At 42.6% G+C, this 24458-nt stretch overlaps 1 protein-coding gene across 1 annotated transcript in view; it reads right to left on the reverse strand.

Annotated features, from left to right (window-relative positions):
- PRIMA1 (proline rich membrane anchor 1) overlaps window positions 1–24458 on the reverse strand; it is a 63233-nt gene that overhangs the window by 15599 nt on the left and 23176 nt on the right. Inside the window, exon 3 of the mRNA XM_044436784.1 lies at window positions 22816–22963. Within this exon, the coding sequence (XP_044292719.1) occupies window positions 22816–22963 (148 nt within the window). The remainder of the gene's footprint in view (window positions 1–22815; window positions 22964–24458) is intronic.

A 24458-nucleotide genomic window follows, 5' to 3' on the forward strand; every position in this document is an offset into this window, starting at 1 on the left:
CACTCCTCACCACCACCATCACCTGGGCTTCCAAGGACAGCTCTGGGTCTAGGAGCACTCCTAAGCTGCGGACCCTGTCCTATAGAGGGAGTGCAACCCCGTCCAGGGCAGGGCCCAAGTCACTTACCCGGAAGCTCGAATCACCAACCAACAGGACCTCTGTCTTATCTGGATTGAGCTTCAGTTTTTTTGGCCCTCATTCAACCCATTACTTCGGTCAGGCACCGGTTCAGGACAGCCACTGCCTCATCTGGATTAGTTGAAAAAGAGAGGTAGAGCTGGGTGCCATCAGCATACTGATGACTCTGTAGCTGAACCCTCCTGATGACCTCTCCCAGTGGTTTCATGTAGATGTTAAATAGCAAGGGGGACAAAATGGAGCCCTGCGGTACTCCATGGCAGAGCTAAGTCCCCCAGCACCACCTTCTGGAATTGGCTGTCAAGGTAGGAGCAGAACCACTGCCAAGCAGTGCCTCCTATTCAGTCCTGCTAGCCTATCCAGAAGGATACCATGGTCGATGGTATCGAAAGCCACTGAGAGGTCCAGGAGAACCAACAGGGATGCATTTCCCCTGTCCCTCTTCCTACACAGGTCATCATACAGGGCAACCAAGGCAGATTCAGTCCCGTAACCAGGTCTGAAACGGGTCCAGATAATCAGTTTCATCCAAGAGTACTCGGAGTTGTCCCACCACCACCCATTACAACATCTTGCCCAAAAACGGGATGTTGGTCACCAGTCTGTAATTGGCGGCCATCTCTGGATCCAGAGACACCTTCTTTAGGTATCCTCCAGAGGTGGTCCTCCAGAGGACTTGTGGTCCTCCAGAGGTTTTGGCCTGCTCCCATGATGTCTCACCACTGACTAGGCTTCCTAGAAGTGAAAATACATAAGGCTGCCCCAGGGAACAAAACTGCAGGAAGGCTGGATGGTGCTTAGACTCTTAATACCATATTGCTAATGGTATAGTCCATACATCTTTAATTCCTTCATTCTGCTGAATATTAATGTTACATTTTTATGGTTCCAAGCCAAGCTTGAGTTCACTTGCAAGCCTGGCTTGGAACACCAGCTTGGTTATTTGGAGGCTTCTTGGCTTGGAAAAGGAATGGCAAAGTGGGATCTTGTGATCTGAAATTAATAAATGACTTGGATGAGGGCATGGAGAGGTTTGTGGAAGACACAAAGGTAGCACCACACAGGACAGAATTCTTTTATTCTTTTCTTCAAAGCAAACATACTTGTGCTTTCAACCATCCCTTACAGGGCATTTTTTCCAGATCCCTCACCAATCTGGTTAACTTACCCTAGCCTTGTACTCAGGTGGAAATCACCTGGAAATTTGCATGCATCAATTAGTTAAAAAAGGCTAAAATGGGGAAAAGGGATAATGTGTAGTAGGGGCCAGGTGAGAGGAGATGCCAGTTTCCCATATGTTAGATTTCTGAAAGAAAAAGAGTAGCATATTTCACATTACATCCTAAATGTTTCTTCTCTGAAGCAGATTTTGTTGAATTTAGTGGAGTAAAATTTCAGGTAAACATGCATGGGTTTACAGCCTTTATTGTTTTCAGTTTATAATGATTAAGTTATCAGTGATAAGGGAAATCCTTCCAAGAACCAAATCAGTTCAGTAATGGGAATGAGGGGGGAAGAGACTTTCCTCTGTTCCTGCTATGCCAAACCAAGTCATGCAACTAGTTTTACACATCCAGGAAGGGCTTTGGCTTATGTTTTTCCAAACAGCACCACCCCATTACTTGGGAAAACAATTCTGAAACTGGGTGGGAAGGACAGAGCTCTGCTGTCCAAAGTCAAAAACCTGGCATATACTACCTTTCTTGTAATACGGGAAGAAGTTAAAAGAAATACCATACTTCTTGATGACTCTGTATTTCAAGTGTTTGGAAATACAAAGCATGGAGTGGAGACATCTCCAGCTCCATGTCCTCCACCCTGGTATCCCTGTTGTTGACAGGGAAGGCTTGAGAAGAGGCTGAAGCTTGCTTTCAGCCATGCTCTATGTGCTCTCAATTCCTGGCTGTGCAGGACAACTGCATTTCATGGAAGATCATTGCAGCTTTTCCATTCATACCAAGGGTGTAGAACTGCAGGTGGCCACATGCCCCTTCCCTACCCCAACCATCTGGAAATTGCTGTTACTGGCAGAAAAAGCTTTAAGCTAAAATATGCTAGAGTTTTTCTTGTTCCAGCACCACCCCTTTGCCTTGTTTACCTTCAGGGCCCCTTGGAAGTATCTCCAAAATGGAACTCTGCCTCAGGCTAAAAGAGATTCACCACCCCTGCTTCAGACTTGCCCCATCTACACAGAAAGACCAGAGTGGAGGGGACAGAGTTGCAGCACTTCCCTCCCTCATGCCACCATGCTCTCTTTAAAACACAGAGGAATGTTTCAAGGCAAACCCTCCTTCTAAAATAAGGATGTGTAGGGAGGTATAAAAGCTAAGTTACATGGTAACACTGGAAATACCTATATTTGGACTAATTGCACTTCACAATAAAACCTTCAACCCCCACCCCCACCCCCTGCAAATGCCAGTATGGTGAAGAAGTTACAGTGCTGGTCTGGGGACCTGCGAGATTCATGTTCTAGTTCTCACTTGGCCATGAAGCTCACTGGGAGACTTTGTGCCAGTCACTGCCTCTTAGCCTTACTTGAGAGTTGGGAGAGGAGGTGGCAGCACTTGGGTTCCCTTGGGTTCCTTGCAAGAGGAAAAGGGGGATATAAATGTTATCATAAACAAAAAATACACAAATTGTTGCATTCCCCAAGTTACTTTCATTTTTGTTAACCGCCCAGAAAGCCTCAGCCATTGGGCGGTATACAAATGAAATAAATATTTAGTATGAATCATATACTAAACAGTTTACAAGTAAAAAGAGAAGGCTGTGTAGTTGCAGACTATAAAAGGAAGCCAAGCCCCAACATTCAGTCAGCATTTGAAGAAAAGGCATTTCAGGTTTGAGTTTTTAAAATTTGTATCAGTGAACACACACACACATATATAATATCATACAGTATTCATGAATGCACTTCAGTGACTCTTTGGCATATGCAGAATGTCACCACATCAGCCTCGCTTCACAGTTCCTGACCCTTAGAAATGCATCCGGAAACGCTTGATCAGCCATGGATGACATGGAAAAATTGAATCAAATCTTACAGCAAGGGGAGATTCTGATAATAGCATGCTGTTTTTAGACAGGTGTGTCAGATTCTCAAATCTTGGGCTGATGATATGACTTGCAAAAAACCCAGATTACTGTTCAACAAAAGCCCTCTTTAGGAGGTGGCTTTCCTTCAAAGTGATTGAAGCAAGTATGTGAGGAGAAGGACGGTGTTCCTCATGCATTTTCATCCCCCTGCACTGCAAGGAAGGCAGCTTTTCAAAGGGAAGAACCTTCTGGTGTTTGCTCTTGTACAGTGGCCCTTTGGATATAGGGCAGTCTTCTCCTCAGAAAGTTGCCTTCCACAAGTGGAGGGCAATGGAAACACATGAGCAGAGGGCAGGGCCTTTCCAAACACATTTACTTTAACCATTTTGGGAATGCTTGAATAGAGCTCAGGAGAGGCAGAGGCCAGGCAGGGGATTAATATTTTTTCTTAGATCAACTAATCTTCTAGCAGGAGTAATAAACAGACCATGTAGTAAATTTTGTACATTCTGTATGGAGTTTAAAAGTTAGGGAATGGTTTTTTTTAAAAAACTTGTAAGTACTGTTCTGTGTTCTCTTGATAGAAAAGCCCCTCTGTCCCAGTTACTACAATAATCATTTGAAATAATTACATATCATGCAAGACCTCCACAGGTCCAAACATGCCCTTAATTAAGTTAACTTCTCATTACATCTGAACCTGTCATTTTAGCCCTAATTAAAATACAGAACTAGCAGGAAGGCAGCAATGGAAAACAAAGGATTTGGCAAACATTATGTTTGCATTCATTTCCACAGGATTTGTGCAGGGTTAATTCCTATTGTTAAGTGCCCTTAGAAGATTACAAGAACTTAACTATTATAAAAGTCTATATGCCAGTGTCAAATATAGGAATTACAATTACATATATACAAGCTAGCACGTCTCAATATACAATCTGGGAACCTATCTGGTTACAAAAACAATCCAATCAAATTTTCCCTCTCTTATCATCTCACACCCCCTCATCTCTTGTATACATTTGACCGGATCTTTTGCCTACTTCTGGTTCTCTGCTAGCAACACAGAGCCCATCTTGCCCCTGCATCCTAGCTCTGTGAGACATGTAGTGTACAAATTAATGTGTGTGATGGACACTGGAGAGGAGGAGTGAATCCTCCTCTATGTCACAGGTACAGAATCAATTTCAGCCCAAGGGCCAGATTCTTTTCTGGAGACGTTTTTGTGGAATGCATTCCAGTGGTACACAGGACCAGAGGCTGAACAGACGAGTGGGGAAGAGGGTAGCAACATGTTTTAGCTTAAGCAAACCTATGGCGCCTGAACATTATCTGAGAAGCCACTGGCTAGTTTAGATTCCCAGCTTCAAGGTCACAGACAGTGCTCCGTCCCAGAAGAAGGGAACAGGAGCTATAACCCTCCTCCCTGTTTCAGTTGGTGCAGGAAAACCCCTGCAGGCTGCTCTCTGGTATTCAGAAAGTGCCAATGGAGAGGAGTAAAAGGGGCAGAGAAGGGAGGATGCTGGAGGGGCCAAGATATGAGCTTTTCTGAAGCTGCTCTTGCGCCCTTTCTCTGCCCTCTGAGACATTCCAACCTTTCCTCCTTTCTCTTGGCCTTTCTTTTGCTCATATCCATGTTTCAATCTGCAAGGTGCTCTTTGCCTGCCTCCCTGCAGAGGGCTTTGTGGCATGCCACAAAGAAAAGAAACATAGCATGAAGAGGATGCAATTATGAGAAAATCTTGCCCTGGTCTCTTTGCTTCAAGAGGAGAGAGAACAACCCAGTGCTACAGTATCTGCCTTTGCATGCAAAAAGTCCCATATTCAATTCCCGGCATCTCCAGGTAGGGCTAAGAAAAAATCCTGTCTGAAACCTTGGAGAACTTCTGCCAGTCAGTATCTCCAGTATTGAGCTAGGTGGACAAAGTCTGGTATAAGGCAGCAAGTAATACTATTTGAATTGTCTAAGATAATATAAAGCGGCAACTTGAGCTTTGAAAATCTTTTTGTTCTAAGTTAAAGAACTTCTTTACATGGTGGAAGGTGGCCCAGTCCAGAGTCTGGCTGAACAAAGGGAGAGGGCCAGAAGACAAAATCTGGCAGCAGTTAAGCAGTGGTGATTTCAAGGTTGTGCATGTATGCAGCGGCAGGGGTTGGAAATTGGCTCCCAGATCTTCTGATGTTGCCAAAGCCAGCTCCAACCCCTCAGGGTTAGCAAAATCAAACATGCAACCAATGGCAGAAATAGATATTGCTGCCTATTTTGATACAGCTAATTAATATTGTTGCCATGTTGCAAGAGCCATTGCAAGCATGACTCAGCACTGACAACTCCCTTGAAGAATCATAACTGGGGCTGCATGTGTCTGAGAGGAGGTTAGGAGATCAGCGGTGCCAACAATCATGCTGTGTAACGATATAACACCCTCTGGCTCATTTGAGCTCGGGCTTGGAGTTGCAACTCGGTGCAAGTCCAATTAAGCAGTTGCTTGCTGTGAAGTTTGAAAAGAAAGTTTTCCAGTTTCTCTGGCTGAATTAACATAGAGGAACATTTCTTCCACATTCCAAATATTTCTCTCATCATTCAAACCCTGATCAAAAGCCAAAGTTGTTACAGGGTTTTCTAAAGACCAATTTTCAAAGTAACAGCCCCCTTCTTCTGTCATCAGCTATGGTTATGTTTGCAGACAGATACTGTAAATATATGGATATTCAGTCTGTTTTTTCTGAAGTTTGTGCATAATTGTTTCTATTGACAGGTGTATTTTTATACACTTCTACCTTCTTATGGATATACAGTTAATACATATGTCTTGTAATTGATTTATCTTAACTAATGTAAGAAAATTCTATTTTTCCCTTTTTACATTGGCTTTCTGTTTGGATGAAATTCACATTCAAAGACTAATTTAAAAAATAATGCATCTGTGTTGGCATCAAAATGCATCTACCTGCTGAGCTCATCATCATTGCTCAAGAAGAATCATCATTGCTCAAGAAGCATACAGCAAAGGGAGGTCAGGGCACCAGAGTATGGCAGTGTACCTTTCTCCAGTCTGATGGTTCAGAATTTGTACATCCCAGTTTTTAATGCTGATTAAAGGCTTGACTTATTGATTTCTGTCCTGAACATTTAGAATTTAAGTACAAATTGACCTTTTACCAAAATAAGCTAGGAAGCTTGCCACACTGCCAACAATTCTGGCAGTGTGGCAAGTTTTCAAAAGAAGCAGTAACAGCTGTTTTAGTTTTAAGACAACAGATCTTATCCCTAACTGCTAAATCCCAAGGGTAAATATTCTGGAAAATGTGCTGAGAAAGAAAGGCTCTCTCACATTACTTGATATTTGGTCATATTCTCCTAGTTTCCATGTCCATATTGAAACAAAGTCTCAAACCAAGTCAAAGCATGTAGTGCCCAGGTTATGAATATCTGAGATGAACAACCCGTACTTAACAAGCTTTATGACAGTTCATTCATAATTTAAAAATTCAATTAAAGGCCTACTGCAGGAAATCATCATCACCACAGACGGAGAGGAAGCGAAAGGGTAGAGAGGAAGGCCTCTCCTTCCTGCCCTGTCCATCTGGATACTAGAGATAGAAGCACAGAAACATAGCAAGTCAGAAGGGACCTCCCGGGCCATCTAGTCTGACCCCCGGCTCCGGCCGGCTCCGTTCATGACATGCCCACCATGTGCATGTCTAGCCTATCCTTGCAGGGGAGAACAGGTCTCTACCCACCTCCGTGTGACCCCCTCACATACCTGTATGTTGCCAACAGATCCCCTCTGCATCTCTTCTCCAGCCTGAAGAGACTCAGTTCCCTCAGTCTCGCCTCATATGGCTTTCCCTGCAAACCGGCCTCCAATCTTGTGGCCCTATGCTGCACTGACTCTAACCTGGCTATATCATTCCTGTAATAAGGGGCCCAAAACTGAGCACAATACTCCAGTTGCGGGCATACCAGAGTCTTATAGAGTGGTAGTAATACCTCTCTCAATCTAGAAGCCATGCTTCTGGCTATGCAACCAAGGGTGGTGTTCGCCCTCTTGACCACTGCAACACACTGAGGACTCGTGTTTAGCCTTCAGTCAACCAGTACCCCGAGATCCCTTTCACAAGCACTGCTCTCCAGCCACTTGTCATCTAACCTGTACTTAGGACACCCATTCCTACGTCCCAAGTGCAAGACCTTGAACTTATCCACACTGAACGCCATTCTGTTTTCTCCTGCCCACTTCCATAGTCTGTCCAGATCCTTTTGGAAGGATTCTTTGCAAGGCTAAGGCTGATTACGAGCTGAGACTTGCCAAGAATATCAAGAGCAACAAAAAGGGCTTCTTTCAGCATGTAAATAGGAAGAGGAAGGGGAGACAAGTGGTGGGACCACTAAATAAGGAGGAAGAAGATTCAGTGACTGATATGAGGCACAGATGCTAAATGACTATTTTGCCTCTGTGTTCTCCTCAAAGCAGGACGGGGGATATCCACATAGGAGATTAGATGAGGTTGGGGACTTAGGGGCACAGATTAGAGTCACCCCCCCTTGAAGTCGAGGGGCTCCTCAGGGCATTGGACATTACAAAGGCACCAGGCCTTGATGGGTTACACCCGAGAGTACTTAGAGAGTTGACAGGGGTTCTCTCACGCCCGCTGGCCTCCATTATTGAGACCTCATGGAGAATGGGTGAAGTTCCAGAGGACTGGAGGGTGGCATCAGTGGTCCCAATTTTCAAAAACGGTAGTAGAAAGGACATAGGGAATTATAGACCTGTTAGCCTTATGTCCATTGTAGGAAAAACAATGGAAAGGCTCATAATAAAGAGAGATCTAGTGATGCTAGATAGGGAAGGGAGGCTGACAGCCACACAACACGGCTTCCGCAAAAACAGGTCCTGTCAGACAAACCTTGTGGAATTCTATGACAAGGTTTCGAGATGGCTAGATGGAGGGGATGCAGTGGATGTGGTATACCTGGATTTCAGCAAGGCCTTTGACAAAGCACCCCATGATATCCTGGTGGAGAAACTGAGGAGTTTTGAGATACACCAAAGCACTGTCCGGTGGATTAGGGCATGGTTGACTGACCGAAAGCAGAAGGAAACCATTAGCAGGGAATCATTGGGATGGCAGCCAGTGACAAGCGGGGCCCCCCACGGTTCTGTCCTGGGGCTGATCCTGTTTAATCTTTTCATTAACGACATGGAAGAAGGGGTGAACAGTATGCTGATCAAATTCGCAGATGACACTAAAACTGGAGCAGTGGCCACAACTGAGGAGCAGGTACTCCAGATCCAAAAGGATCTGGACAGACTATGGAAGTGGGCAGGAGACCACAGGATGGCATTCACTTGGTTTTGCACTTGGAGCATAGGAATAGCTGTCATAAGTACAGGTTAGGTGACAAGTGGCTGGAGAGCAGCACTTGTGAAAGGGACCTCAGGGTACTGGTTGACTGCAGGCTAAACATGAGTCAGCAGTGTGATGCAGTGGTCAAGAGGGCGAACACCACCCTTGGTTGCATAGCCAGAAGTGTGGCTCCTAGATCAAGAGAGGTATTACTACCACTCTACACGACTCTGGTGCACCCACAACTGGAGTATTGTGCTCAGTTTTGGGCCCCTCATTACTGAAAGGATATAGCCAGGTTAGAGTCAGTGCAGCATAGAGCCACAAGGTTGGTGGCCGGTTTGCAGGGGATGGGGTATGAGATGAGACTGAGGGAACTGGGTCTCTTCAGCCTGGAGAAGAGGAGACTCAGAGGAGATATGTTGGTGACATACAGGTATGTGAGGGGATGTCACATGGAGGTGGGTAGAGACCTGTTCTCCCCTGCAGAGGAAGGCAAGACACGCTCCAATGGAGCAAAGCTCAGGGAGCCAAGGTTCCATTTAGATGCCAGGAAGCATTTCCTGACAGTTAGGACCCCGAGGGTGTGGAATGGGCTTCCATGAGAGGTCGTTGAGGCCCCATCGGTGCGGGTGTTCAAGGATAGGCTGGACGTGCATATGGTGGGCATGTCGTGAGCGGAGCTGGCTGGTGCCAGAGGTCAGACTAGATGGCCCGGGAGGCCCCTTCTGACTCGCTCTGTTTCTATGTTTCTGTGTTTTGGACCTGGAGTACCTGCTCCTCAGTTGTGGCCACTGCCCAGAGATATTTGTGGTTTTTTCATTTTCAAAGGCATTCATTAGATTACCCGATTTGGTTCCAGTATTTTGAGAGAACAAAAACTTAACAACATTTAAGCCCATGTTGGCCACTGCAGCCAACCAGAGGCCCACAGGAAGCTTATAGCAGGAGATGAATGCAACATCACCTTTCCATCCAAGTTCCTAACAACTGGCATTTATAGACACATTGCCTCTGATACTGACTGGTAGCCATCAACAGCCTGATCTCCTGTGCATTTGTCTAACACCTTTAAAACCCAACCAAGCATCACAAGATCTTTTGGTATAAAATGTGAGAAGAACTACTTTCTGTCTGTGATTCTATAAACCATTCAAAGATCAGGTAGGAAGACGTTTCTGTTTGTTCCAAAAATCTGCATCATGAAATCTATTTAACAGTAACATCCGGGGGGGGGGGGGGGATCAGGGTGGAGGTGAGAGATTCAGCAGGAAACAAACCAAAGATAAGCACTATTAACTCCCATTCAACAGAAGAAGTAAACAATTTCATCTATTAAAATTAACATTTCATAAATATATGTAACTTCTGGCTGGCTCATATTATTTTGGGTTAATGGAATACAATTTTAAGAAACCTAATCTTCAGCTGCTAGATTGTGTATTTGAATGCATGCATCATAAATGAAGTTATTTTCTTCTCCTGGAATAACTGCTATAATTTATTTAAACCTAGAGAGTTCTTATACAATAAAGCATTTTTCCATAATAATATGGAATTTATTTATTAGCCTTTCAAGTACTTGAAGCAGCATACAGAAATATAAACACAAATTACAATAAAAACAATAATTCAAAGCCATATAAAAACAGTATCAAAATTAAAACTCAATGCAAAGAGCAGTAAAATATTAGACATAAAAAGCTTTGTTAGCAGTCTCTCAGCAGCAGGCTGAGAGGAATGCCACATAAACAAAGAATCTTCACCAGCTTATGAAAATGAACTGGGAAGAATGGCAAACAGATATGAGTCAACAATGTGACGTGACAGCAAAAAAGGCAAATGCTATTTTGGATGTGTTAATAGAAGTTTCACTTCCAAATCATGTGAAATACTAGTTCCCCTCTACTCAGCAGTAGTTAGGTCTCATCTTGATATTGCATCCAGTTCTGGGCAGCACAGTTTAAGATACAAACTGGAGGAGGTTCAGAGGAGGGCAACAGTGAGGATCAAGAGGCTGGAAAAAAAGTCCTGAGGAGAGAAATTGAAAGAATTAGGCCTATTCAGCCTTGAGAAGACTGAGGGGAGATGTGATAGCACTTTTCAAGTACTGGAAAAGCGCTGTCACCTAGAAGAGAGCCAGGATCTCTTCTCAGTCATCCCAGAATGCAGGACATGGGCTCAAGTTATAGAAAGTCAGATTCCAGCTGACCATCAGGAAAACTTCCTGGCTGTTAGAGTAATAGGTAAAAGAATCAATTACCTAAGGGTGTTATGGGCTCTCTTATGCTAGAGGCATTCAGGATGCAGTGTGACAACCATTTCTTACAAATGCTTTAACTTGGGGTCCTGTGCTGTGCAGAGGGTTGCAAGTGATGGTTTATTAGCCCCTTCATCCTCCAATATTCAATGATCCTGTATTGTACAGAAGTTCCATAGGCAAATTTGGCCATACTACAGGGATGGGTGACACATGGCTTGCATTTGCCCACATGCTGCTTCTCCCAACTTTTTTTTTAAAGTGCAGATAGCACCTCTAGTGGATATGGAATTCCCAGATGGCCACAGTTAGCGTCTTTGCTAAATTAACAACTTTAGCACTAAAGAACAGCAAAAGTTCAGGCTGCAGCCCAGGGCAGAGCCCCAACAGCTGGGGATCCTGGCAGCTGCACAAGAATGCCAATGTTCAGCCTGAAAGCAGCTACACTATGCCTTGCTTTACTCAAGAGGACAGTCACAAACATTTTGCATTAGTTTTTCTGAACTATCATGTAACCGCACATGAAGTGCATTTGAGTAGTCTAAATGACTATAATGGATTTCCTTGTGTTCTGCTTTTGCATCCAAAAATAGTGGGATAATACAGATTTAGGTGAAGAGATATTTTTCAGCACATTTTTACCCCTCTTTGCTGAAATACATGAATCATGCAGATAGCTAGTGTGTACATCCTTTAAGCAAATTCTAAATATTTATTTTATTTAAAGATTTTATATACTGTCTGACTACTACATTCTCAGGATGGTATACAATAAAAACAGAAATAATAAAGCCACAGTCCTCATATATACACTTTCCTGGGAGTAAGTCTTATTGAACATCCTAGGGCTTACTTCCTAAAGAAACTTTGGACTGCACTGTAAAACAAACAAACAAACAAACAAACAAACAAACAAACAAACAAACAGTGCAGGAGCAGTTTGCCACACAGGATTGTGCCACCCAGTTCTTTGCATGCTGACTTATAGAAGCTACACTTACATGAACTAGAAAGCCACAGACTAGTGGATCAATGCACAGTATTATCCTACAGAAGTCTAACCAAACTATAGGTACCATTCAATCCGCAGTACCAAAAGGAACATACCAAGAAAACACTGAACTATACATTCTGTCAAATAACCACAACATTCATTTTGCCACCCTTACTCCCAAATGTGCAGAAATATAGTGCTACAATGCTGCTACAAATCTGGAGCCTTAAAAAATGTGTACTGATTTTATTTCCCTTGGTTCCATTTTTGTCAGCATAAGTCTCCACAGTAGGATCTAAAAATAAATATCATGAATGATACATGGAGTTGCACTCTCCACTTTAAAAGGATAAATGTTATGATAGCAAAAGGTGCCAGACTGACAGCTTAGGAGAAAGACCCTCACAGTTCCCTTAAGAGACATTGACTAGGGAGCAGGTCAATAAGCTTGGGAGGGAAGGAAGGAAGGAAGGAAGGAAGGAAGGAAGGAAGGAAGGAAGGAAGGAAAAACACAGTATTGCAGAGGCAGTCTGAGTTCAAGCTGAGACAAGTGACTATTTCCTAGTGCTACAAACTGTGTATCAAAACCTTCAAATTGCATGCAAGTCACAAGTCACACACCCTATATAGCAGATTATAAATTATTTACCACTCCTGGCCTTTTTTCAGGCACTTCTGAACCTTCCCTAGGCACTGGGTAAACTCCGGTAATGCCACAGAATGTCCATGATTGCTTGAATTTCTCAAGGAACAGGATGAGATCACAAAAAATGACAAATTAAGATGTCCTACCCTTAGAGGCTTACAGGAGTCCAAATTCCTGATGGCTCTCAGGAAGTTTTCCATTGTTATAGCTGTCAGCCATATGGATGCAGAGATGACTTGAAGGTGCTTCTAGTCTACCATCCATCTACTCCACAGAGCCTTATTTACTCTTAGAGTAGCCATACTTTGTACATTACTGACACTTTGTACAGCCCTTCCTCTATTTGAAGGGCTTTCCAGTCCAATGTAAAGATAATGACCCATGATAGCAGAGAATGGAGCCTTGAAATTGCCTATCAACGGCATCTAAGCAACACACTAAGCACAAAGATCTCCTGGTCACAGTCTTTAATATAGTACAGACTATTTTATTTCTATTTTAAATCATAGCAATTATTTCTCAATTTGAAATTACACATACATTAACAGGCACAAATGTCACACAAATTTGCACCTTCTTTTTTGGTAATGACCAAGTGGTTTTCCAGCAATGAAATGGGTTATCAACTAGAAAGCAATTGGTAAAAGTCTTGAAGCAAATCCAACAGACATATAAGAAGCCTATTGTATGGAAGTGATGGGACTATGGAAGCAATATTCTCCACAACCACTGCATTCTTGGGGTGCCATCCCACAGAGCTTTTCTAAGCAGTCTCAGTTGAGGTCTACTTTAATTTGACCTATGGGGAATCGACAGAGACCACCTGTGATATATTTTCTAACTATTTTAAATATAAAATCTCTCAAATCTGCCTTAACATGGACCACCACCAGTTCTGCAGTTCAGTCTATGGATATGTTAAAGCACCATCTAGTCTGGGCTGGCAGATGGATTTAAAATTATTAGGTTGAGAGGTGGGTTGTAAATATTTTAGCATAAAACCCCCCAAAAGTAATCAACCCTCAGTTCCACTGTAGAAGTCCACGAACAGTTTCCTCCACTCTAGTACTTACAGTCACACACTATCAAAGCACATTCAGTCATATGAAATACGAGACACATTCGCACACTAATTATTTAGAAACACATGGAATAACATCTTGAATGACAAGCTCAACAAGCCAAAGACCACAAACAGGCTTAAGAATTTCAACATGCTGAGCCATCTTGTTTAGTCCACTTTAAGAGATGGATGATCTCTTGTCCTTGTTGTCATCCTTCTCTTTGATCTCTCACTTTTCCACTCGAGTCTGGAACAGAGCAAATGACTCTGCCATAACAGCAACATGCTGCAACCATAAAACCCCTGCAAAACAATTTTACTAAAAGCTTCCTGTGCACTGTACAGAGGTTACAGAATGCTCTGCACATTCAAAAGACAAGCTAATAGGAAAATAAGGACAACATCAACTTCCCTCAAGTAAATTCTTGTTTTCTTCTCTTCAAAAGTGATTACATCCATAAACTCACAAGTTCAGACTGTACTCCTGCAAGACCCCAGGGCTTTAGAAGCAAGAACTCCAGAAATGATTTCTTTTCAAAGCTGTGTCAAGTCCAGAACCAGAAGTTCTAATACTCTTATTTAAAGGCATAACCATTCTACCTGCAAAGTGTTTACCTAGCAACTCAAAAGGATATTTTTGTATTAATTACATTTTTATTCTATTCTCAACCAAACCTACCAAAAGGCATTGTTGTGAAGAGAGGAGGAGGAGGAGGATTGTGTAAGCTGCCTTAGGTTCCTGGCAGAAAAAAGGTGGAATATGCATATCTATTATTTATTTATTTAAAACATTTCTATGCCTCCCCATTTGCAAAGAGCTTCAGGCAGCTTACAAAACAATATAACAGAATAAATAAATAGTGTAAATATGCAGATGGTCAAACTGCAAGTATTCACTACTACCTCCTTACCAAGAATTATAACAGTGCAATTTATTCACAAATGATGTTCTCTGAGAAATGAAAAGTTCAAGGCAAGCTTTGCTTGGAGTATCTTTGTGAAGATATTGTTTTGTATGAATTTACAGAGACATGCTGAATTCAAACTACTTGGCAGCAAGCATAATGAGTGACCCCTTTAAAGCCAGGGTCGGGAAACAAGTAGCCCTTGGGATGCTCTTGGACTGCCATCAGCAATAGTCAAGATACTTAATGGTGAGAATCAATGGGCACTGTAGTCCACCAAGACCTTTATGGGTATGGGGGAGCACAGTCCCCATCTCCATATTAATTCTAGATCAGACATGTTCTGTATCTTTAAAGGTCCAAGATTCATTCCCTGGACTCACTTGCTAAAGGCTTTCTGTAGGTAGTTTTGAGAAAGTTTTCTACTTAAAAGTCAAACTAGAAGTGATGTTAAATCCCTATTTGTATTAAATGCATAGGCATTCACCCTACTTTAAATGCATATAAAATCTTCTGGCACCAATGAGGAATTTACTTCTGATGCAAGAAACAGCTTCAAACAGATGACTGTCTTCAAGACTACAGCAGAAAGGAAATGGGTTAAATGGGATTTCTCCATCACTGCTTCCCCCACCTTTTTTTGTTTAATGTGCATATTTAATGTCAAGTCTAATTTGGCCCTGACTCAATGCAGAGCTGCTACCAGTCAAAAATACACAATACTGTACAACATAAACCAATGGTTTGAATTTGTGAGAGGCAAATATTTCCCCCAACAACACTCCTGCCAAGAATGGAATCTCTTTCCCAGAAATATCCATCAGGCACCTGGCCATTCTTTTTATCTTTTACACATTTAGATTTTAAAAAACCAACTCTTGTTTATTTTCTCCATCTTTTGGCAAGCAATAATACATCCTCCATTTCTCCATTTTCTGTTTCTGGTGCCTGTGGTTCCGTTTATTGTACCATGTATTTTTAGGGCTCATTGTTTTTAGAACATCCACATGTTTACTCGTTAATTTTATTGAGAACTGGATCAGAACTTGCTATTCCTAGGGATGGTGTACTCCAGTGGTTTTGCACTAAACACCCAGAATTACTATTAGTTCTGGGCGGATAGGTGCCATAGTCCAAAACATCCATAGGCCACTTACCTCAACTTGCAAGGTAGAAAGTCACAACTGAGATGATTTAATTAATAATTAAATCAGGTTTCTGACCTTGTAGAACATTTTTAGATCCCCATGAAATTCCTCAGATAAAGAGAATTTGTACATGAGAAAAAGTGCACAAATAAACTTTGCTTTTCATTTCAGGTGAAAACGCAGCATCCACTCTTGATTTCTAATGGATCACAATCATTTTTCGTATCAGCATGGATAGTACCCATGTGGCCCTCCCGATGTTGTTGGACTGCAGCTCCCATAATCTCTCACCAATGACTCTTACCACTGGCTGAGAAGAACCACAGTTCAACAACTCCTTCTTGTTTTTCACCCCTGCTTAACAGCTTTTGTGTGCTGTATTTTTTTCAAAACTGTTTTCAAAACAACCTTGAAACCATACTAAATCTCTACCAGGGAATGCAGTTGTACAGACAGCAATCTGGGTGATAGCTTGAGGTTTGTTTCTGAGGGATTAGTCTTGGTCCTGTTTCATTCACTGAATTGTGAGTGTGAACTCAGTAAAAGTAAAGGAACTTTTCATATATATAGAAACATTTTATACAGAGAGCAATACTGATAAAAAGAAAGTGACTGAAAACAAGATATCTAGAGGATTCAACCAAACTATTTAACAGAGATCAGAGAGAGAAAGGGGGCCCAGTGAAGCAATAGTGGGTCAGTTCACACAATTAGTATGGTCCACCATGACTTATTTAAACCACAATAGGCTGCTGCACATGCTGGCAGCCATGTTAAATATTTAATCTGGGAACAGGTTGCTATGGTTTGTTGTCTGAACTTGTGTCAGACATTATTTTCAGGATTAAACAGTGTTCAAATAACCCTACAACAAATCATGGGTTATTTGAGGGTTCCTTAACCTCAAATAATCCCTGCCACCCAAGTGGCCAAGGCCTGGACTTGAACAGGCAACCATATGCTTGTGGGCACTCAGGCTCATTGTGGCTTAAATAAGACAAGGTGAGAGGCACTTATCATACAAACAAGATTACTAGAACAAAGCCCCATGGACTTGCACCCCACCATATAAATGCATGTACACTAAACATCTGGAGAGGGATCATCCCTTCCCTTGACACACAGAGCAAGTTCTGTGTTCTATGCATGTACAGTTATATCTGCATTGGTCCTTCTGTGAGATCCAGAACACTCAGTATATTCATGCAGCAGAAGGGAGGAGCCAAAAGAATTAAACCAAATTATCTGAAGCATCCAAAGTTTGTAGAATCTCTGATGGGATCCTCAGAGATTAGGAAGTGGGAAGGGCATGTTTCTGACTTTACATTCTATATTGTGATTCACAGAACCCTTGAAGGCAGAGGCAACATGAGCAAGGGAGGGGTCATTACCTAAAGGACAATGAAAGACCACACGATTTCTGATCTTCAGAAATACCCCCAATGCATACTGATTTATAATTTTAACATAACACGAACCCAGTATACTAACTTATTGCAGCTGTTTCTTTGGAACATGTTGCACTGAGAAGGCAGCAAGCTTGCCAACGTACCCTGACTATGCCACATGCAACAAGTAGCATTCTACTTCAGCATTCGGATCTTTTCCTACTGTTACATCAAAGTAGCTCTGTCCAGGGCTAAGGAGGGTTTTCCTGACCTGCATAAATGACACTCTTTAATAGCTTAGGATTTGAGACAGGAGAAACAACGAAGATAAGGTAGGTCAAACCAAGGATGGGAAATGAAGTAAGAAAAAGATCCAGAAGGCACAAGGGAGAAGGGGCAGGGGGCTGGAAGAAGGAAATGAAAAAAGCACTGAAGAAAATATCCCAAAAAATTATCACCAGATCTATAGTCATGAGAATGGGCAGGAGAAGAAAAGAGACACGGAAGAGCTGAACAGGAAGCTAGACATAGTAGCCCGAGTAATGTGGTGGTAGACACATGGCATTGACTGAAAAGAGTAGTCTAAGCCTTTTCTGTAGGCAAAAGTTTATATGGGCTCAGAGACAAGTGAAACTGTTAACAGACAGCATTTGAGAAATGCTTGCATATAGGGAACTTCAGAGTGGTGGTCAAGGACATCAAGGAGGGATAGGTTCACCAAGTCTATAACCTTACACAATTTCCATTCCAGGTGTACATGGACATTTCTGCAAGATATAGCCTTTCTCAATACTACACTGCCATAGTAGGGAACTCTCATGCACCTAATGATAATCTCTTTGAGGTAGCTATTAGAGCAGGCCTAGGTAACTGTACCCCAGGAGCCTAATTCAGCCCTCCATGGTTCCCCCAAATACCCCCACCCTGACCACTGATACTTTGGTAGTTTCCTGGCTGTTTTGCAGTTTTCCCCCAATCAAAATGGTTGACATGCTTCTCTTAAGACTTAGATTGTGTACTGGGATCTTTAACCTAAAAGATGCTGCTGCTGCTGCTTCTGCTGCTGCTCTTTGTGAGTCATCCAGAGACTTTTTTTTTTGTAATGGATAGCATCGAAAAACTTTAAACATATGTATGTATGTATGTATGTATGTACGTACGTATCTGTTTTCCCCATTTTGCCTTCAGCCCTGCCCGTCACTGAAATGTGGTTCCCAAGAGCTTCTCTGAAATTGAATCTGGCCCTCCAGCTGAAATGGCTTCCTTAACCCCCTGTTACAGGTACAAGGATCCTTTGAAGGTCTGAACCTAAAAATCCTAAAGTGGGGGAAGGCCAGAGGAACTGAACATCACAGGAGCCTCTGGGGAGCAAATGAAGCAGCTTCTCTTCTCTTGGTAAGTTTACCTTTGGTGAAAAAAATGACCATTATATTCAAAGAGCAACCCATATGCTCCCTTCTTCCTTCAGAGTGATACCATAATGGTCTGTATAAAAGCATATAATGCCAGTCTTGAGTTAGACAAGCTTTTTTAATCTATCTCCACAAAAATTTCAGATTCCATCATCTGAACTGTACAAAGACTGTTTTGTTTTGACATCTGTGTTATTGTTGCCAAAGACTTAATCTGTTAGTGTTTCTTATCTTTTTCCTCTTTTTTGTGGTAGTCGTTTTTGTTAATGTTAGCATTTGTGCAAGTACAAATCACTAACAAATTAAGTCCATTATCATGGTTGAGACTCAAGACCTTGAGTTTCAGGGATGAAAGAAATTCCTTTCTGAGATCGGTGAGGGAGAAACAAAATGGAACAATAATAGCTTGGCAATGAGGAATTCTACCCATACTTTAGGTCCTTTTTAGAGTGTAATGACTTTTTGTTTCTATTAACTGAGAGCAAGGGGCAGGGTTCTGCTTAGTTTGCCATGCTGTCAAGAGAAAGAAATGCCTCTACAAAGAAGAGGCATCCATCCTTGTTTATATGGTTTCAACTCATATATCAGTTATTTCAGCTACCTATTAAATTCCAGCTCTGTGATACTAGTGACTGCTTATGTATGTGTACAAGCCTGCTCATGTGAAGGAGAACAATTATTTTAGTTTAACAGGTACCTCAATCAAAGCCTCCACATTGAATCTAAAGCTGCTTTTGAAACACACACAGCTACACTGTATGGATAAGTCCCTTAAGTGCCACACTCCCAATCCAAGCTTTCCTTCTCATCTGGTTTTTGTAAAACAAAAGCAAACCTGGCATCTTTTTCTTGTACACAAAGCAATTGTACAAAGCAATTAGCTTGAACAACTTTTCATTGGCTTCTCTGAAAATTGCCAAAATGGCCCTTCTTAGTGCCATAGCCTAACTGGTTGCAAGCCAAGTCCAAAACAATTTGCTGGCTGAAGCAAAAGACAAGATGGCACCTCCTGCACACTGTACAGAAAAATCAACCGGAAGCTTGCTCCAACACCGCCAGTGGTACAGTACCTTCCAGTACCCATGAGAAGTAGCACAAGGGCCACATGCTGCATGTGGAAGACTGCATGGCACAAACCGCTCTGCTCATTCATAGAATCATAGACTAGTAGAGGTGAAAGGGTCCAGAAGAGCACCCGGTCCAACCCCCAGCTATTGCAGGACACTAAGTTACACCATCCCACTCACTGTCCAATTAATTAATTCCTTATTCATTTGAGGCAGCCACCTCTCTTTGCCTAATGTAAGGGCCTGCCCTAACTAAATAAGTGTGTGCACTTGGGTGTGCATGTCTGTTTAGAGCATGGGTCCTCAAACTATGGCCCAGGGGTCGGATCCGGCCCGCCATGCCCATTTGGACCCACCACATGCACGTACCCATGCATGCACCCCCTGCCACCCACCTCAACCGGCGCTCGGGGAGGCAGCGGTTTGCTCGCTCGGAGAAAACAATCTCTAAGAAAGCAAGCCACTGCCTTGTGCACCCACCTCGTGGTGCCTGCCCACTCCTGCCCACACCTTGCCTGCTCTCGCCGCACGCACCCGCCTGTGCCTCTCCGTGTGCCCCCCCCACCTCAGTGCACGCGCCCGCACTGCCGCCCCCTCCCAGCAGCCAGCACCGCCAGCTCCACCCTTCCCGCCCAGCACCAGCAGTTTTCAACTGGCCCCCTGGTGAAAAAGTTTGAGGACCCCTGGTTTAGAGGATGTGAATTTCATGCTAACCCCAGTGAAAACATTTAGGAGTTCTGTAACTAGCAAAATTGTGGTAGAAGCTTTGTAAACAGTGTAGCAAAAAATGCAAGCCTCAGCAGAAGGTTGGTCTCATTTGTATGCAGAACCAAATGTATATACAACATAAGAAGAAAGTGTCCCATTCAGAACAGCAGTCACTGGCCATAATGTGGCCTTTCTTACAATGCTAATTTGACACCTTGAAAGGGACAATTGTTTCCTGCAGTCAGGAAGATAACTCCCATCTCCTCTGTATTTGACACCACTGAATTTGCTGGTGCCATCTAGTTTAGTAGCTTCACACAGGAGCTTCCCTTTGAAGATGTTTTCCTTGAAGTATGGAGACTTTGAGATGAACTCTCACATGTCCTGGGAGACTAAACTGCTCCCCCATTGGTTTTGCAATGTTGTTTTTTGATATTCCATTTGAGCCCATTTATTATTTTGCACAGAGACTGCTGAAGTGATCTGTGGTCATCTTTGCCTGCATATAAATTTAAACATTGAGATTTCCCAGTCCTAAAAGTGCTACCTCCATATTCTGCATATTACAGTGATTTTTAGGAGAATATTAATAGTATCAAGACAATGGTATCCAGAGTAAGCAAGAAAGATACTACTGTCACCCATTTGTAAAAGATTTACTCCTGTTTAACAATAAAAGATTTCCATTCCTTATACAAGCCTGCCCGTCTTTTAAGATGAGTGACTGAGGTGCCCCTCTGCTAGCAGAAGCCTGACCAGTGGGTACCAGAGGGATGGGCAGTGGTGGCACCCTGGCTCTGGAATCTCTTCCAAAGAGAAGCTTGGATGAAGCCACTGCTACTGCTTGGCTAACAACGTTTTGTGGTTTGCTGCTTTTATTTCGTGCTTTGTTGCATTGTTTATTTTAATAAAGCAATGGTAAATTGCTCTTAAGGGGATTTCTTTAATACACTGAAATCTCTCTCTCTCTCTGGTCTTAAACAAGAGTCTGGTAATAAGCACAGAGGCATTGCAAATAACGCAATAACCCACACTCAAGTGGGAAGTATTGGTTGAGTGTATGTTTTTTTTTTCCAGCAGTGGCCTGTTGTTGAAACACAGGCTATTGTGCCACCTGAACCCAACTGATATAATAAATGACATGAACAACCTACAGTTCACAAGCAACAACAAGCCATGCATTCTTTTCATGGCTTGTTAGCACAGATGGATTAGACAACACGGTAACTCACAGTACAATAACAACCCACACTCAACCCAAGGATTGACTCTGGGTTACTATGTTGTCTGAACCCAGTCAATATTATACAGATTGTTACTCCTGCTCAGTAAATCTATGCTGAGCAGTAAATCTATACCACGCCTCCCATCATGCCTTCTTCTAGCAGTCAGCTGAGCACTGCTGATGGAACATGGTTTTTAGAACATCTGCAACGTGCCATGCCTCCCATCTCCCACTGGCAGAGGGGAAGACTAGAAAAAGGGTATGAAAGGGAACCAGCAAGCCTATTAGGGAAATGGTTGGGAATAACAGGTTGGTGTAGTTACAGTAGAGCATCCTTTTCCAGACTAATATGGGAGTTAATCTGATTGCCTCCAAACCATTCTGCTTGTCCTCCAGTTTAGTAATGTGCTTCCTCATTGCTGGGAGAGATGGACTTTTTAAACCAGCACACTCAGCACTCGGTAAAGGACACCCCATCTGGGACAGCATCAAACTCTGGACCCTCCACACGACCAGATCCTTTCAAACAGGCGATGTGGCAACCAATTGTTGCATCTCCAAGCAGGACAGTGAAGAACTGTTTTCTAAGGTTTTTCTTGCATTATACTGTACTGCACCTGCAGCATGTTATCTACACCCTTACCACCTCAAGGGAGAGGGCCATGGCTGGTATCAATGGTAAGCATTTGCCAACAATCCACAACCCAGCAACAGTCTACTGGCAAGAGCCATGTGGACTTGCTCCCCACTTTTCTCCACTGCAACCTGCCTCGTACTCTGACCCAATCAATGGTGGAGGAGAGAAGGCAGCAGATGCCACTGTCGGCTTGCCCACCATATCTCTTGCTGTCAACACACAAATGGTAGCAACAATGAGAATGAGGAACAAGGGCAGCTGGTGATAAGGGCGGTAACAAGGAAGACTCACTGGGAAAAGAGTCCACTGAGGGTGCCTTGCCCATGGGCCCCCCAAATCCTGGAGTTGGTACTTAAAAGGACATTTATAAAACTGGAATAATTGGGGCAAATTCCATGCTGACCAAAGCCTAACACAGAATCTCATACACAGATGCAAATACAATTGTGTGTGAAGGCGAGTTTGTGAAACTGTATCTAGGGAAACTATAAGCCCATCTAAATGCCAGATCATAAAATATTTAGCACATACTAATGCAAATCATAAGACAACATTGGAAATATCCTACTCTAGGGACCCAATGAGATGCTTTGAGAAAAGAACCATATGGTTTAGAACAGAGGGAATTTGTCTGGCTTCTAGAAAGAAATCCCTGTTCAGTGAGCCAAAACACATTTCATCTTTAATTAGAATATCTTCCCATTCGCCATTAGAAAAAAGGCCTTTTAGTGAAATTGGCTTCCCACCCACTCACTGAATGTTCTGCCACATGTACCTTGCCCAGTGAGTTTATTTTTGGACCCAAAGAGAGGTAGCTGCAGTCTCTACTTACACGGGATCCCAAGCAACCTTGGTGGTGGTGGTGGAGGTGGTGGTGGTGGTAATGGAGGAGGTCTACATTGGCAGATATGTTGGCAGCTGTCAGTAACTTTCTCTGCTACAGGTTTGGAGCATGATTTCTGGGGCTCACCCTGAGTGATCTGCAAAGGAAAACTAGCAACAATTACTCACGGCACAACCCCAATTTTTAAAAAGTAATAAATACTGCCATGAAAACTAGCACCATGACTTCTAGATAAACACATTCAGAGAAAAGCAGATTCACCTTTCTAAGCCAACTAATTAATGTCTTTTTTTATAAAGGAGAGGGTGGAGGAGGGCTGATCAGTGCTTTCAAAGCTGACAGGGCCACTAGGGTTCTGGCCACTAGACAGTGACTCAGTCATTTCAGCAGCAGATGATGAGGGTGGCAGCATGGTGTTGAATGGAAGTGCTGCGTTCCCCATGGCTTGTCCTGTGTTACTTAAGCTTAACTGCTTCCTTCAGGTGCAGCACCGAATTACTGTCCCCTTCTGGCACTGAAGAAAGATTCAACTGCCAGTCCTGTCCACATTCATACATGGAACAGGAGAGGTGCGCTCATGTTCTTTGCACACCTGGCAGCAAAATTTCTCAGGCATGCTCTAGAAGCTATCAGTATTGATTATTGCTGGGTTGGGGAAGAAGTAGGCTTCACAAGGGCTGTAATAACGGGTCTGCAGTATTCTGTAAGTGTGTCTGAATCTCATTAATACCAATGGGACTTAACTGCATGTATTAGTACTTAAAGTCCTATACCCACTTGCCTGGGAGTAAGTCCCACTGAACTCAAAAGTCTTTACTTGTATATTAAAATATGCAGTAAATCTGTTTCATTTCACTGGCCCTCACGTATACCTGCGGTCTATGATTTGCATTCAATAACCAAAATTATATACACATGTCAAGTTCTCTCTTACACACAAAACAGTGCACTACATTGCTTTTTAACTTAGAAGTTAGCTGTTTTTCTTGCTAGAAGACACTCTTTAAAAAATCAGTTCAGTCCCATAGCAGAAATATATGAAAGATGGTATTAGTGGGGACATTTCCAGTCATTTTAGTTGAGTATTCATGTGATTATATAATGTTAATCCTCTGAAAGGAAACTAGTGCAGTTTCTTTGACCTCCTTGCTAACAGCATAAAAATTACATACATAGCATATATACTCCTCTAGACAAGTTAAAAAAGAAATAAACAAACAACAAGAGCCTAACAAATCCACTACTCATGTTTAATACAATGCAGATCATCACATGCCCAAATGCAGAAACGCAAAGCATTCATTCTCTAATGCCTTGGAGATAGCATTATGTACCTCAAAGACCCAGGGTAAAGAAAGGAAGGAAAGAAAAAGAAAAACACTATGTTCAGCTGAACTGCAAAGAACCTCCAAACACCACAAATAAAAATCCCCATCAGTATTATTATTATTATTATTTATTGCACTTCTATACCACCCCATACCCCACAGGCTCTCAGGGAGGTTTACAAATGTAAAAAACATAAACAATCAATAGCATAATTGTAGTTAAAGAGAACAATAAACAATAAAGCCAATACAGTGATATTAACAACCCACAGCAACGATATCAAGACTATAATTATAATTAGC

This window comes from Varanus komodoensis, unplaced genomic scaffold, assembly GCF_004798865.1.
Source record: "Varanus komodoensis strain SLA01 unplaced genomic scaffold, ASM479886v1 scaffold3, whole genome shotgun sequence".
NCBI lineage: Eukaryota > Metazoa > Chordata > Lepidosauria > Squamata > Varanidae > Varanus > Varanus komodoensis.